The sequence below is a fragment of the Bos mutus genome, chromosome 8 (assembly GCF_027580195.1).
Source record: "Bos mutus isolate GX-2022 chromosome 8, NWIPB_WYAK_1.1, whole genome shotgun sequence".
In the NCBI taxonomy this organism is placed as follows: Eukaryota; Metazoa; Chordata; class Mammalia; order Artiodactyla; family Bovidae; genus Bos; species Bos mutus.
The window spans coordinates 100,114,401-100,128,248 of NC_091624.1; the positions used below are offsets into that span (position 1 = coordinate 100,114,401).

The window sequence follows — 13,848 nt, forward strand, 5'->3', positions numbered from 1 at the left end:
TTTTTTTAATTTTTAATTTTGTACTGGGGTACAGCCTATTAACAGTGTTGTGGTAGCTTCGGGTGAACAGCAAAGGGACTCAACCATACATATACATGTATCCATTCTTCCCGCAACTCCCCTCCCATCCAGACTGCCACATAACATTGAGCAGAGTTCCCTGTGCTGTATAGTAGGTCCTTGTTGGTTATCCATTTTAAATACACAGTGTATACCTGTCTGTCCCCAACTTCCCTTCTCTTCCTAAATGAAGTGTTTGGATGGCACAAGAGACACCCCACCCCACTACTGACAGGAGTTCTGCTGCCTGGGTTACAGTTTTCCTCTGCTCCTTCCTGCTGGTGCCTGGGAATCCTGTGGTTGGTCATAGGATTTGTTCACATCCATGCTTCTCTCTCTATTACAAAATAAGCTAAGAGGATTCAACTCTGACAGCAGAAGCAGCTAAATGTAATTAGAATTATATACTCCAAAGCCTGGAAAGAGACCTGAAAAGGTGAATCTTACTTTATCCAATCATTGGCATTTAGCTAAAATCATTCACCTATTGCAAACATCTCTACAAAGCTGACTGTGCCAAACAGATACCATCACTATCAGCTGGTGTGTGGTGCCAGGTAGTCTTCTGTCCTTCAATAAAGGGCAGAAACGGTATGGACCCAACAGAAGCAGAAGAGATGAAGAGGTATCAAGAATACACAGAAGAATTGTACAAAACAAGTCTTAATGATGCAGATAACCACAATGGTGAGATCACTCACCTAGAGCCAGACATCCTGGAATGTGAAGTCAAGTGGGCCTTAGGAAGCATCATTACAAATAAAGCTAGTGGAAGTGATGAAATTCCAGTTGAGCTACTTCAAATCCTATAAGATGAGGCTGTGAAAGTGCTGCATTCAATATGCCAGCAAATTTGGAAAACTCAGCAGTGGCCACAGGACTGGAAAAGGTCAGTTTTCATTCCAATCCCGAAAAAGGGCAAAGAATGCCAAAGAATGTTCAAACTACTGCACAGTTGCACTCATTTCACGTGCTAGCAGGTAATGCTTAAATCCTCCAAGACTTCAGTAGTATGTGAACCAAGAACTTAGTTTGTACAACTGAATTTAGAAAAGGCAGAGAAACCAGAGATCAAATTGCCAACATCCATTGGATCATAGAAAAAGCAAGGGAATTCCAGAAAAACATCTGCTTCATTGACAATGCTAAAGCCTTTGACTGTGTGGATCACAACAAACTGTGGAAAATTCTTAAAGAGGTGGGAATACCAGACCACATTACCTGTTTCCTGCAAAACCTGTATGCAAGTCAGGAAGCAACAGTTAGAATGGGACATGGAACAATGAACTGGTTCAAAATGGGAAAGGAAAAAAAAAAAAAAATGGGAAAGGAGTACGTCAAGGCTGTATATTTTCACCCTACTTATTTAACTTCTTTGCAGAGTATATTTGAGAAATTCCAGGCTGGATGAAGCTCAAGCTGGAATCAAGATTACTGGGAGAAATATCAATAACCTCAGATATGCAGATAACATCACCTTTATGGCAGAAAGTGACGAGGAACTAAAGAACCTCTTGATGAGGGTGAAAAAAGAGAGTGAAAATACTGCCTTAAAACTCAACATAGAAAAAACTAAGGTCATGGCATCCAGTCCTGTCACTTCATGTCAAAAAGTTGGGGAAACAGTGGAAACAGTGACAGACTTTATTTTCTTGAGCTTCAAAATCACTGCAGATGATGACTGCAAGCAATGAAATTAAAAGACGCTCCTTAAAAGCAATGACAAACCTAGACAGCGTAAACCTAAAGCAGAGACAAGGCTTCCCTGGTGGTCCAGTGGTTGAGAATCCACCTTGCAATGCAGGGGACATGGGTTCAATACCTAGTCCGGGAAGATCTCACATGCCAGCATTCTAGAGCCCGTACGCCACAACTACTGTAGCTGCACACCCAAGAGCCTGTGCTCTGCAGCAGGAGAGGCCACCGCAGTGAGAGGCCCAAGCACTGCAACTGAAGAGTAGCCCCTGCTCTCAGCAACTAGAAAGCCTGTGTGCAGCAGCAAAGGCCCACCACAGCCAAATACATAAATCTTTAAAAAAACAACAGAGACATCAATTTGCCGTCAAAGGTCCGTCTAGTCAAAGCTATGGTTTTTCCAGTAATCACGTATGAATGTGAGAGTTGGATGACTGTAAAGAAGGCTGAGCACCAAAGAACTGATGCTTTCTAACTGTGGTACTGGAGAGGACTCTTGAGAGTCCCTTGGACTGCAAGGAGATCCAACCAGTCAATCCTAAAGGAAATTGACCCTGAGTATTCCTTGAAAGGACTGATGCTAAAGCTGAAGCTCCAATACTTTGGCCACATGATGTGAAGAGCTGACTCACTGGGAAAGACCCTGCTGCTAGAAAAGACTGAGGGCAGTAGAAGAGGGCAACAGAGGATGAGATAGTTGGATGGCATCACTGACTCAATGGACATGAGTTTGAGCAGACTCTGGGAGACAGTCCTTTACAGGGAAGTGAAGGATAGTGAAGGTGTGCTGCAGTCCGTGGGGTCATAGAGAGACATGACTTAGCACCTAAACAACTACAATAACAGTCTTCTAGCAAGAGCGACAGTTATAAGCTACTCAGTCTCCCTCACAAAAGCCATTAGCAAGACTGCTGCCTGGGCTTGGAAATGGTCTGGGTTATAGGTAGAGAGTTCACTGATCCCAGTAAAGATTTTGCCCATGATGTCAGGAATTGGTCACTTGCGCGGCTCTAAACAGCAAGGTTCACAGTGCACGTGAGCATGGGGTCAAGTTGTGCATCAGATTGTCAGGGCTCCCTTCTTGTAAAGGGGAATCTTGTAGACTGCAGGTCTCAAGATCAGGTAGAAGCCAAGGGCAGTCCTTGCCTCTCCCGAATTACAGAGCTGAGTCTCATCCACAGGAATAACTCAGCGACATCCCTTCGGATATGAGAACATTTGGTCACCAGAAGCCATCTCAGCGTCACTCAGTTTGACCTTTCTGGCAGACAGGGAGCTAACAGAAGAAATTCAGATGTCTAACAGAAGGATGGAAAAGTACTCACCTTTACTAGCCATTAGACAAATGCCTAAGATTAACTTTTTAATCTCTCAATTTGGAAAAGATAAAGACAAATTACGTTCCCTGGTTTAGGCACTTCTGTTTTTACTCTCTGCTTCAGAGAAGGGTCATAAAATTGGTACAGCCTTTCCCTGGCAGCCTGGTGATGTGCATCCGAATGGAGCCATTGGATCCTTCCACCCAGATGTCCTACTTCTAGGAACTGAAAGCTCAGGGTTTATTTTGAGGAACTGGATTAAGGACCTATCTAAAGAAGTGTATACAAAGATTGCAAGCAATGTTTGAATGTTAATGCTTGGACACCACCTACATATTTTAACAATAAGAAATTTAAATAAATTATTATATGTCTGAAGGAGAGATTTTTATGGTGTAGTTAAAAGTGATATAAAATACCATATAAAAAAAAATCACGTGATGGCCCCATGAAGATGTTTGTGGTCTACTGATGAGTAGGGGGAAAGCAGTTTACAAAACAATGTGAGGTCTAATCCACTTTTTTTTAAATCCAAATACATTTAAAATTCATGGTAAATGAAACTCCACACCATGGTGTTACAGATGACTTATTTTCTTCTTTTTGTTCACTTGCATATCCTAATCTTTCCACAATGAATATCTGTTTTTAAAATTTTATTTTACTGTACCAATATTTTTCTGATCTTTTTCTAAGTTTCAGGTGTATAACATAGTGATTCACAATTTCTAAAGGTTATACTCCCCTTATGGTTATTATAAAATGCTGACTATAGTCCCTGTGCTGTACAGTACATCTTTGTAGCGTATCTTATACATAGCAGTTTATCCCTCAAAGTCCTCTCCCCCGTCTCGCTCTCCTCACCGTCTCTCTTCCCCACTGTTAACCACTGGCTTGTTTATGTCTGTGAGTTTGGTTTTTTTTAAATATTCACTAATTTGTTTAATTTTTAAGATTTCACATAGGTTATTCTAGGTCTTATTTTTTAATTGAGTTGTTTGGGTGGGTTTTTTGTGTGTTTTTTTGGTATTGAATTGTATGAGCTGTTTATGTATTTTGAATTTTAACTAACCCTTTATTGGTCATATTATTTGCAAATATTTTCTATCATTCCATAGGTTGTCTTCATTTTGCCAGTGGTTTCCTTTGCTGTGCAAAAGCTATATATTTAATTACATCCTGTGATTTATTTTTATTTTTGCTTTTGTTTCCTTTGCTTTAGGAGCAGGTCCAAAAATATATTGCTGTGGCTTAACTCAGAGAGTGTTCCACCGATGTTTTCTTCAAGGAGTTTTATGGTTTCTGGTCTTACGTTTAGGCTTCTAATCTACTTTGAGTTTATTTTGTGTATAGTATTAGAAAATGTCCTAATGTTAACTCTTTTCCACGTAGCCATCCACTTTTCCCAGAACCACTTACTGAAGAGAGTGTCTTTTCTGCATTGTATATTCTTGCCTCCTTAACTGACCATCAGCGTGTGAGTTTATTTCTGAGCCCTCTGTTCCTCCCTGCTGATCTCTGTGTCTGTTTTGTGCTATTTCTGTTTTGTTACATTCGTTTGTTTTATTCTTTCGATTCCACGTGTAAGTGATAATATATAGTATTTGTCTGACTTATTTCCATCAAGTCTAGTTTGCACAAATGGCAAAATTTCATTCTTTTTCATGTTGAGTAGTATTCCATTACACATATATATTACATATGTGTGTATATGTGTCTCACATCTTCTTTCTTTATCCATTCATCTGTTGACGGATACTTAGGTTGCTCCCAAATCTTAGTTATTGTAAAGAGTGCTGCTTTGAACGTTGGGGTGCATGTATCTTTTCAAATTAGTGTTTGCGTTTCCTTTGGGTATATACCCAGCAGTGGAGTTGCTGGATCGTATTGTAGTTCTGGTTTTCGTTTTTTTTGAGAGCCTCCATACTGCTTTCCACAGTGGCTGTATCCATCGACGTTCCTACCAACAGCATGTGACGGTTCCCTTTTCCCCACATCCTGGCCACCACTTGTTATTTGTGGTCTTTTTTCTTTTTTCTCATGAAAAATAGTTATATTATTAATTCACCTGTCTTGAAAGATTATGAGATTGTGTCTTTTTTTTAATGCTATATGTATTTTTTTAATTTTAATTTATTTATTTTAATTGGAGGCTAATTACTTTACAATATTGTGGTGGTTTTTGCCATACATTGACATGAATCAGCCACGGTTGTACATGTGTCCCCCATCCTGAACCCCACTCCCACCTCCCTCCCTATCCCATCCCTCAGGGTCATCCCAGTGCACCAGCCCTGAGCACCCTGTCTCATGTACCGGACCTGGACTGGCGATCTGTTTCACATATGGTAATATACATGTTTCAATGCTATTCTATCAAATCATCCCACCCTCCCTCTCCCACAGAGTCCAAAAGACTGTTCTTTACATCTGTGTCTCTTGCTGTCTCGCATACAGGGTTGTCATTACCATCTTTCTAAATTCCATATGTATGCTTTAGTATACTATATTGGTATTTTTCTTTCTGGCTTACTTCACTCTGTATAATAGGCTCCAGTTTCATCCACCTCATTAGAACTGACTCAAATGTATTCTTTTTAATGGCTAAGTAATACTCCATTGTGTGTATGTACCACCGCTTTCTCATCCATTCGTCTGCTGATGGACGTCTAGGTTGCTTCCACGCCCTGACTATTATAAACAGTGCTGCGATGAACACTGGGGTACACGTGTCTCTTTCAATTCTGGTTTCCTCAGTGTGTATGCCCAGCAGTGGGATTGCTGGGTCATAAGGCAGTTCTATTTCCAGTTTTTTAAGGAATTTCCACACTGTTCTCCACAGTGGCTGTACTAGTTTGCATTCCCACCAACACTGTAAGAGGGTTCCCTTTTCTCCACACCCTCTCCAGCATTTATTGCTTGTAGACTTTTGGATAGCAGCCTTTCTGACCGGCGTGAGATGATACGTCATTGTGGTTTTGATTTGCATTTCTCTGATAATGAGTGATGTTGCGCATCTTTTCATGTGTTTATTAGCCATCTGTATGTCTTCTTTTCATGATATCCACTTTTATCAGTGTGAGACTGGTTTTGATTTGCAAAGCCACTGACGTTGTGGTCTTGGGTTGCGTTTTTCTGATGAGAAGCCCTGTTGAACATCTTTTCATGTGCCTGTTAACTATCTGTATACCTTAACTTTATATCTTTCTTTTTTTTATTTATTTACTTACACAATAGTATGTGAGTCTGATATTTACATCTATAGGATTGATTTGCCCTTACTCGTCTGCCTCTCTTGGAATAAACTAGTCATCCAGAACATCCAGATGGTTAAAAACTTAACCACAAGTTGTTTTCCCAAAGTTTAGCTGTCAGTCAGTTCTCTGGAATTTTGAATCATAGAAGGTTCAGTGAATGATTATAAAGCTAACTCATGAGAGTGCCAGAAGACTGTAATATGTCTAAGTAGTACTTTTTAAACTCTATTTATGGAGGATTTTAAGTTTTTTTCCACCCCCTGCCAAGGAAATGTACTTTTAATTGGAAGGCAAATCAGATATATTTTCTTCCTCGTTCTGCCACTTACAATCCTGTGACCCCCAGGCTATCACCTTCTTTTTAGGCCCTCTATTTCCTCATTGGGGGAATGTTAGTGATATCTAAGGTTCTTTCAAGGAAGGCTCAACATTCCCTGATTTATCTCATTACATCCTCAGCATCTACTATACTCACCTAGGGAGTGGTGGGTTTCCCTGATGGCTCAGATGGTAAAAGAATCTGCCTGCCATGCGGGAGACCTGGGTTCAATCCCTGGGTTGGGAAGATCCCCTGGAGGAGGGCATGGCAACCCACTCCACTATTCTTGCCTGGAGAATTCCCATGGACAGAGGAGCCTGGTGGGCTACAGTCTATGGGGTTGCAAAAGGGTCGGACGTGACTGAGCGCCGGAGCATAAGCACACAGGGCGTGGCGATGGGTCAATGCCATGTGGCAAGTGCACAGAGTGAAGGTGCCTCTCCAAGTCTCCCACCCATGTCTTAAACTAAGGCCAAAGATCAGTTGGCAGCAACACTGTCTGCAGCTGGAAAGGATCCCTGCACGGAGCTTTTTACAAGGAGCACAGTTCACTTGGTAAATGTCTCAGATCTGCCCACCCATGCCTACTGTTTAGTATTTTTAGTGATTTACTTTAAAATTCTGGTGTCCAGCACTCCCTACCCCACTCCCACTCCTCTGTGCACAGAATGTACCTGTAAGGATCATGCCAAGTGACCCAGCTGGTATTTCAGGATGGGTTAGCTTTGAGAAACACCCATTTCTCTACCAAACAATTATCTTTTCTTTCAAAATCTGCACAGATGTAGTAAAGGGTTTCAGGGATAGTACAAAGGTCTCTTCTTGGATTCCTTTTGTTCAAGAACTGTCCCTGGGTCCCACTTGATTCAGAGGCAAAGGTCAGCAATTCTGGCCTCAACACAAGTATTCAGGAAGGACAAGTGCTGAATGAGCTGCACACTCGCTGCTTAAATATAACATTTCCCCTGCTTTCCTTTCTTTTTAAAAAAAATCTCTTTTCTGCTTTTCTTTTCCTCTTTTTATCCTTTGCCTCCATGCAGTACCACCTTATTCTGTGGAACAGAAGAGGCAGCAACCCGAACATATTTCCACGTATACAGTAACCTTTCCTCTTTCCATAAAAGAAGAAACCTAGGATAACACTCCACTCTCTCCAAAACAATCCTGTTTGTTCATTCCTCTCTTTTATTAGTATTGAATGGGGGTTAGATAAAACAGAAGAAAGGGAACAATGCAGAGCAGATAGGAAAGGAATTGAAACCATGGGGTCTGTGGTTTCTCTGAATGTGGAAGTAGACAGGATTCCCTGGCCATTTGGTGGGGTTTCTAGCAAAATCACAGATCTCGGGATAATTTAGGGCCTGCAGATCCTGCAGTAATAATACTCGAGGCTTGGGGATGGGGTTTGAGGGTTCTGGAGAGGGTCAGGCAGACCTACATATATCCCTGATACCTAGATTCTATTCTGGTCTGGCTTGTCCCCAAGGCAGAGATCCTTCTCCTCACACCCTGCTTGGACTGTGGTCACTTTGGCTCCCTCTTGGGGTTCCTGAAGCACTGGGAACTCCTATAATGTCATATGAAATACAAATGATAAAGTGAGTGAAACTGTGGAGTGGCTCTGATTTCCAGAACCCTCCAGGTTTAAAGCGGGGGTTGGGGGAGGGGGGCGGGGAGTAGACATTGCCCAACTTCCAAGCAAAACCAGTTTGGGGTTGCAAAAACACAGCTGCTCTTGCTTTCCACTGACCTGGGGCTCAGAGTGGCAAGGGACATGTGGCAGTCAATGCCCAGCCCAGGCCACTGTGCTGGCTGAGCCCTAGAAAGAAGGAAAGGCAACTCAAGTATTCAAAACTGAGGCTTATAGGAGAATTTTGCAGGCCCGCAAGTCTCTTGGCTTTTTATCAACACTAGGGATTGCTTGGTGGCCTCCAGCCAGCACCTCCTTCAGATGAGGAGTTGCCACACCTAGAGAGGTGGCCCCAAGGAGCTGGTAGAGAAAGCCAGAGATCAAAGCCTAGCTCTGCCTCTAACTGGATGTTTGCCCTGCGGTGAGCTATCCATGTCTCAGAGCTGCACTATTCTCTGCTGTAAAATGAGAGTAATGATAGGCTGAAATTTACAGAGTTGTGGCCAGGGTTATAGAAGATGGTATGAAGTCAATGGTACATCCTGATACTTAGTAATTAGTAATTGGTTCGTCTGTCTCCTAACTTCTGCAAGCAAGATTTCCTTCATTTATGTACTGAAACTAGATAATTATGTAGTTTTTAAGAAAAAAGGAGGCAGATGGAGAGTGCGTTACACAACATGTTTTCTATAAGAGCCACATTGGTCACCACATGTGACTGAATGAGTGAAAGCCGCTCAGTCATGTCTGACTCTTTGCAACCCCATGGACTGTGGCCCACCAGGCTCCTCTGTTCACGGGATTATCCTGGCAAGAATACTGTAGTGGGTTTCCATTTCCTTCTCCAAGGGATCTTCCCAACCCAGGGATCAAACCCAGGTCTCCCGCACTGTGGGCAGATTCTTTACCATCTGAGCCACCAGGGAGACATATATGCATCCTGAAATACCAGCTGGCATTGTAGGATGGTAGGAACAGCAAGAATCATGTAAGACTTCCAGAGCTCTGCTGGGGGCATCTGTAAGCTGTGTTGAGTCACTTCGGTCATGTCTGATTCCTTGCAACCCCATGGACTGTAGCCTGCCAGGCTCCTCTGTCCATGAGATTCTCCAAGCAAGAATACTGGAGTGCGTTGCCATGCCCTCCTCCAGGGCATCTTCCTGATCCAGGGATCAAACTTGCGTCTCATGCCTTGTGCATTGGCAAGTAAGTTCTTTACGGCTAGCGCCACCTGGGAAGCCCACATTTGTAGGCTTCAGGGAAGCGAACTGACATGTTGAGTCCTCACCGCATCATGGCAAATATGGGTACAATTTAGCAACTGGTTTGCCCATCAAATTTTGGCAAACTGACCCCCTTTAGGGCTTGACAGAGAAACAGGAATGATTCAATGTTACTTAAGAATTTTTAAAGGTATGACCTGCCCACCATGCCTGGTTCAGCAAAAGGTCCCCACCACTTCCAGAGTTTTCTGGCCCAAGTTTTCTCTTTAGTTTCTTACCATTCCTCCAGAACATCTGCCAGGCTGAGTGAGAACGCAGGGCAGGGCTCGCCCATGAGCGTGTTTGGTTTGGTCATTGTGGTGCAGGCCCACTCAGTCGTTTAGGAAAATTTAGTTACCAACATTTGTAAATCAAGAGAGTTTGGGTGGAAATCCAGATTGCCAGCCTCGCTTGAACACCGTCCACACTGGGCTGGCATTCCTGCATGCAGCCTGTGGCTGGAGCCAAGTGGGTGCTGCTCCCTTGGCTGGGCAAGCAATGCCTGAGCTGCCTGGCCGGGCGCTGCCTGCTTCCCTTGTTCAGGGCCCCTTCCTGAACTGGGGTGGTGTTTTGGTTTCATTCCCTCACCATCTTACACATCTCCCTTCCATGGTACCTCACCGCCTTCTGAACTAAGTGGGCGTTCCTCACCTGACCCTCCACACCGTCCAGCAATGATTCTCAGACTGGGCACCTTCTAGAGACACCTGGGAGATTATTGGGTCCTGCTGCTTCCCCAGTCCCTTCTGATTCAGCAGCTTGGGGAGCGGGGTTGGGACTCAGGAGTCTATTTTTAACAAGAACGATCCCCAGGTAATTCTCCCGCAGATGACCTGGGATGCGTGCTTTTGTAAATAGAGCTGCAGCATGCCCCAGCGTCCCCTGCTGGCCTTTTCTTTAGTTTCAGCTCCAGAATTCCTAGAGAAGGCAGTCCCTTGGCCTTTAGTCTCCCCACCAAATTGCAGCTCCAGCAAAAACCACGTGGGATGGGACTTCCACGGCGGTGGCCCACTGGTTAAGACTTTGCCATCCAATGCAGGGAGTACCGGTTCGATCCCTGGTTGGGGAGCTAAGATCCCACATGCCTTGAGGCCCAAAAACCAGGACATACACAACAGAAGCAATACTATAACAAATTCAATAAAGATTAAAAAAAAAAAAAAAATGTGTGTCCAGGGGAAAGAAGCCACTCCTGGCAACAAGGTGCTGATCAGATCCGTTTCCCCGCCCCCACCCCACCCACTCCACCTCTACACAGACACACACACTCACACACTGTCTCTCTCACACACACATGCCTTTCCACTGCATTCTCCCTCCATTACAGGTGCCCAGACCATCCTGGCCCTCCTGCACGGGGAACTCCAGGAAGGCAGGGCTACTCCTCACTCAGCTGCCTCTCATCAGAACAGCCCAGCACTGGACTTCAGACAGAGTGAATGAACACATTCTCGCTCTCAAGTTTCAACTCATTTTCAAACAACTTTATTTGTCCTCAGTTTAAAATGCAAACAATACCAAAGGATATTCGATGAATGTGAGTCGTCTTCACAGTCCTGACTTTGAGGCCTCTGTCCCTCTTAAGGGGCTTCCCTCTTGGCTCAGACAGTAAAGAATCTGCGTGCAGTGTAGGAGTCCCAGGTTTGATCCCTGGGTTGGGAAGATCCCCTGGAGAAGGGAATGGCAACCCACTCCAGTATTCTTGTCTGGAGAATCCTGTGGACAGAAAAGCCTGGCAGGCTACAGTCCATGGGGTCGCAAAGAGTTGGACACAACTGAGCAACTTTAACTCACTCATTCCCTAAAGGAACCAGTCTGTTTTGTGTCTTGATGAAAACATGGGCCTGTCTCTGGAGACAAGGGCCACTGTCACTGTTCATCCTCACAAACAGTTGTTTTCTCTACAAACTGTCCTCGGTTTACAATGGTTCAGCTTACAATTTTTTTTTTTTTTTTTTTACCACTTTGGTGCAAAAGCGATAGGCACTCAGTAGAAACACACTTTGAGTTTTGAGTTTTGATCCTTGCCTGGGCTGGTGCTACGCAGTACTGTACTCTGCTGTGATCGCGAGTAGCTGTAGCCGCAGCTCCCAGTCAGTCACGCCATCACCGGGATGAACAACCTCACAGCCGTTCTGTACTCAAACAGCCACTCTGTTTTCCATTTTCAGTACAGTAGTCAATACATTACGTGAGATATTCAACTCTGTGTTGGGTTATCTTATCCAACTGTAAGCTAGCGTTAAAGAGTCCTGAGAATATCCGCGGTAGGCTTGGCTAAACTGTGAGGTTCAGTAGCGTAGTACATTAAATGCATTTCAGCTTATGGTATTTCCAATTTATGATGGGTTTGTCTAGATACATATCTTTTCATTTGTTTCATTTTATAGTAATATGTTGATCATTTCATATCAGTCATCCCCAAAAAAGGTTGGACAAAAGTTCATATTTATTCATAAAACCTTGGATTAAGTAAGGAAATTTTACTATTCTTATATAGTAATTAAGACTGAAGAGTGGACTGGTAAGGATTTTCGCCAAAGCGGTAGATCTAGAAAGCAAGTCTTCCAGCTCCTACGCTGGAGTGTTTTGCTCTAAGTCGTATAGTTATTTGAATCACTGTTTATCTGTATGGTTCAGGCCAGATCTTTTTTGTTCACCGCTTACAATTTATAAAAAGATACAGGAGAAGTTCTGCCCAGAGCTGGGGTAAAGGGTCCTCTCCAGACTTACTTGGGAGTCTGGCCTTTTATACATCCACCAGGTACCTTAAAGATTCCTTGATGTGAACACACTCTTGCTACCATTATGTAAAAGTGAGTCCACAAGACTTCTAACTAACAAGTTTATTTAAAATGCTGCAGAGGCAGTTACAGAAGAAACCAGCTGTTTTCAAGCCTGCTCTCCCAGAGTTCAGGTTTTATGTAGTTGTACAATGTCACCTGCTCCTACCTCTTACCTCCTGTCAAGCAAAGCATGAATCCAGCTCAGATGTTCATGTGTTGGCAATTTCCCGTGTGACACTTCCTTCATTTCCCTTCTGCCTCATGTCTTATCAGTGCAATCATGTTGGAAAGTTGTAGATATAAGACAAAAGAAGTTTGGAATTGTACACTCTTGAGAGGTAAATGCTAGCTTTCACGGGAGCTTCACAGAAGTCATTTTCTTTGCTAAGAATATCATTCTGATATTCATTTGTGTCCCACCTTCCCACCACTCTGAAAAGATAATAAGTGATTTCTTGAAGTCAGTGTGTATCATAATTGTTAAAGAGGGCAAATACTCATTGGAATAAATAAGATCCAGCTTTGAGAGGAGAAATTAAATGTTCTCTGTCCTTTTCAGGGACACCTGGTCATCAGGAATCATGAGCAACCCATTTGCACACCTTGTTGAGCCTTTGGATCCTGCACAACCAGGAAAGAAGTTCTTCAATTTGAATAAATTGGAGGATTCCAGATATGGTAGGTACATGGCTCTTTGATATAAATGCTCTGATAGCAATCGGCATATCAGTTGCATAATAACTAAACTACCTAATAAATCAGCCTTTAGGAGAGTTGGAAGAGGGAGTAGCAGAGAATGGCTGAATGGTCTTGGATTAACTACAGAAATACACACACACACCCTTCTTACATTGCTCATTTTCAAGTAGATAATGATTATATACATATAACATTTATGTAACACTTGGTATAGAGAGTGTTTGTACATGTATATTATTTAATCTGAATAACAAGCCTGTCAGGCTATATTCAAAAACATTAAAAAGTCCTGAGGAAGCTGAGGCCCAGAGAGAGTCAATGACATGGTTAAATAACAGCTATGTAGGTAGGAGGCAGCCAGTGGCAACAGTCAGGCCGCTGGGTGGCGGATTGGCCCTAGGACGAGCAGTGGCAGCAGAGAGGCTGGGGAGCCCTGCGCTCCTGGGTTTCCTCCAACATCAGTCAGCTCCAGCCAACAGCTCCAGCAGGGCCTTTGCCCAGGCCCCCGGGTGGAATGTTGGCCAACACGCCCAGCAGCCAGTGAAGGTTTACACACTCAACGAGAACCAGCAGTGGGACAGCCAGGGCACTGGGCATGTCCTCCAGCTACATGGAACAGCGGAAGGGCATGTGCCTGCTAGTCAGGGCCTGACAAGACATGGGCCACTGGAGACGGGAATGGCAAACCACTCCAATATTCTTGCCTTGAGAACCCCATGAACAGAAGGAAAAGGCAAAAAGATATGACACTGAAAGATGAGCCTCCCAGGTCTGTAGGTGTCCAGTATGCTACTGGGGAAGAGCAGAGAAACAGCTTCAGA

The 13,848-nt window shown here is 43.6% G+C and overlaps 1 protein-coding gene across 2 annotated transcripts in view; it reads left to right on the top strand.

Moving 5' to 3' along the window:
• ACO1 (aconitase 1) overlaps nucleotides 1–13,848 on the top strand; it is a 64,910-nt gene that overhangs the window by 13,031 nt on the left and 38,031 nt on the right. For both annotated transcript variants that reach the window (XM_070375985.1, XM_070375984.1), the window contains exon 2: nucleotides 12,888–13,006. In XM_070375985.1, coding sequence (XP_070232086.1) covers nucleotides 12,910–13,006 — 97 coding nt within the window. In that variant the 5' untranslated portion in view covers nucleotides 12,888–12,909. The remainder of the gene's footprint in view (nucleotides 1–12,887; nucleotides 13,007–13,848) is intronic.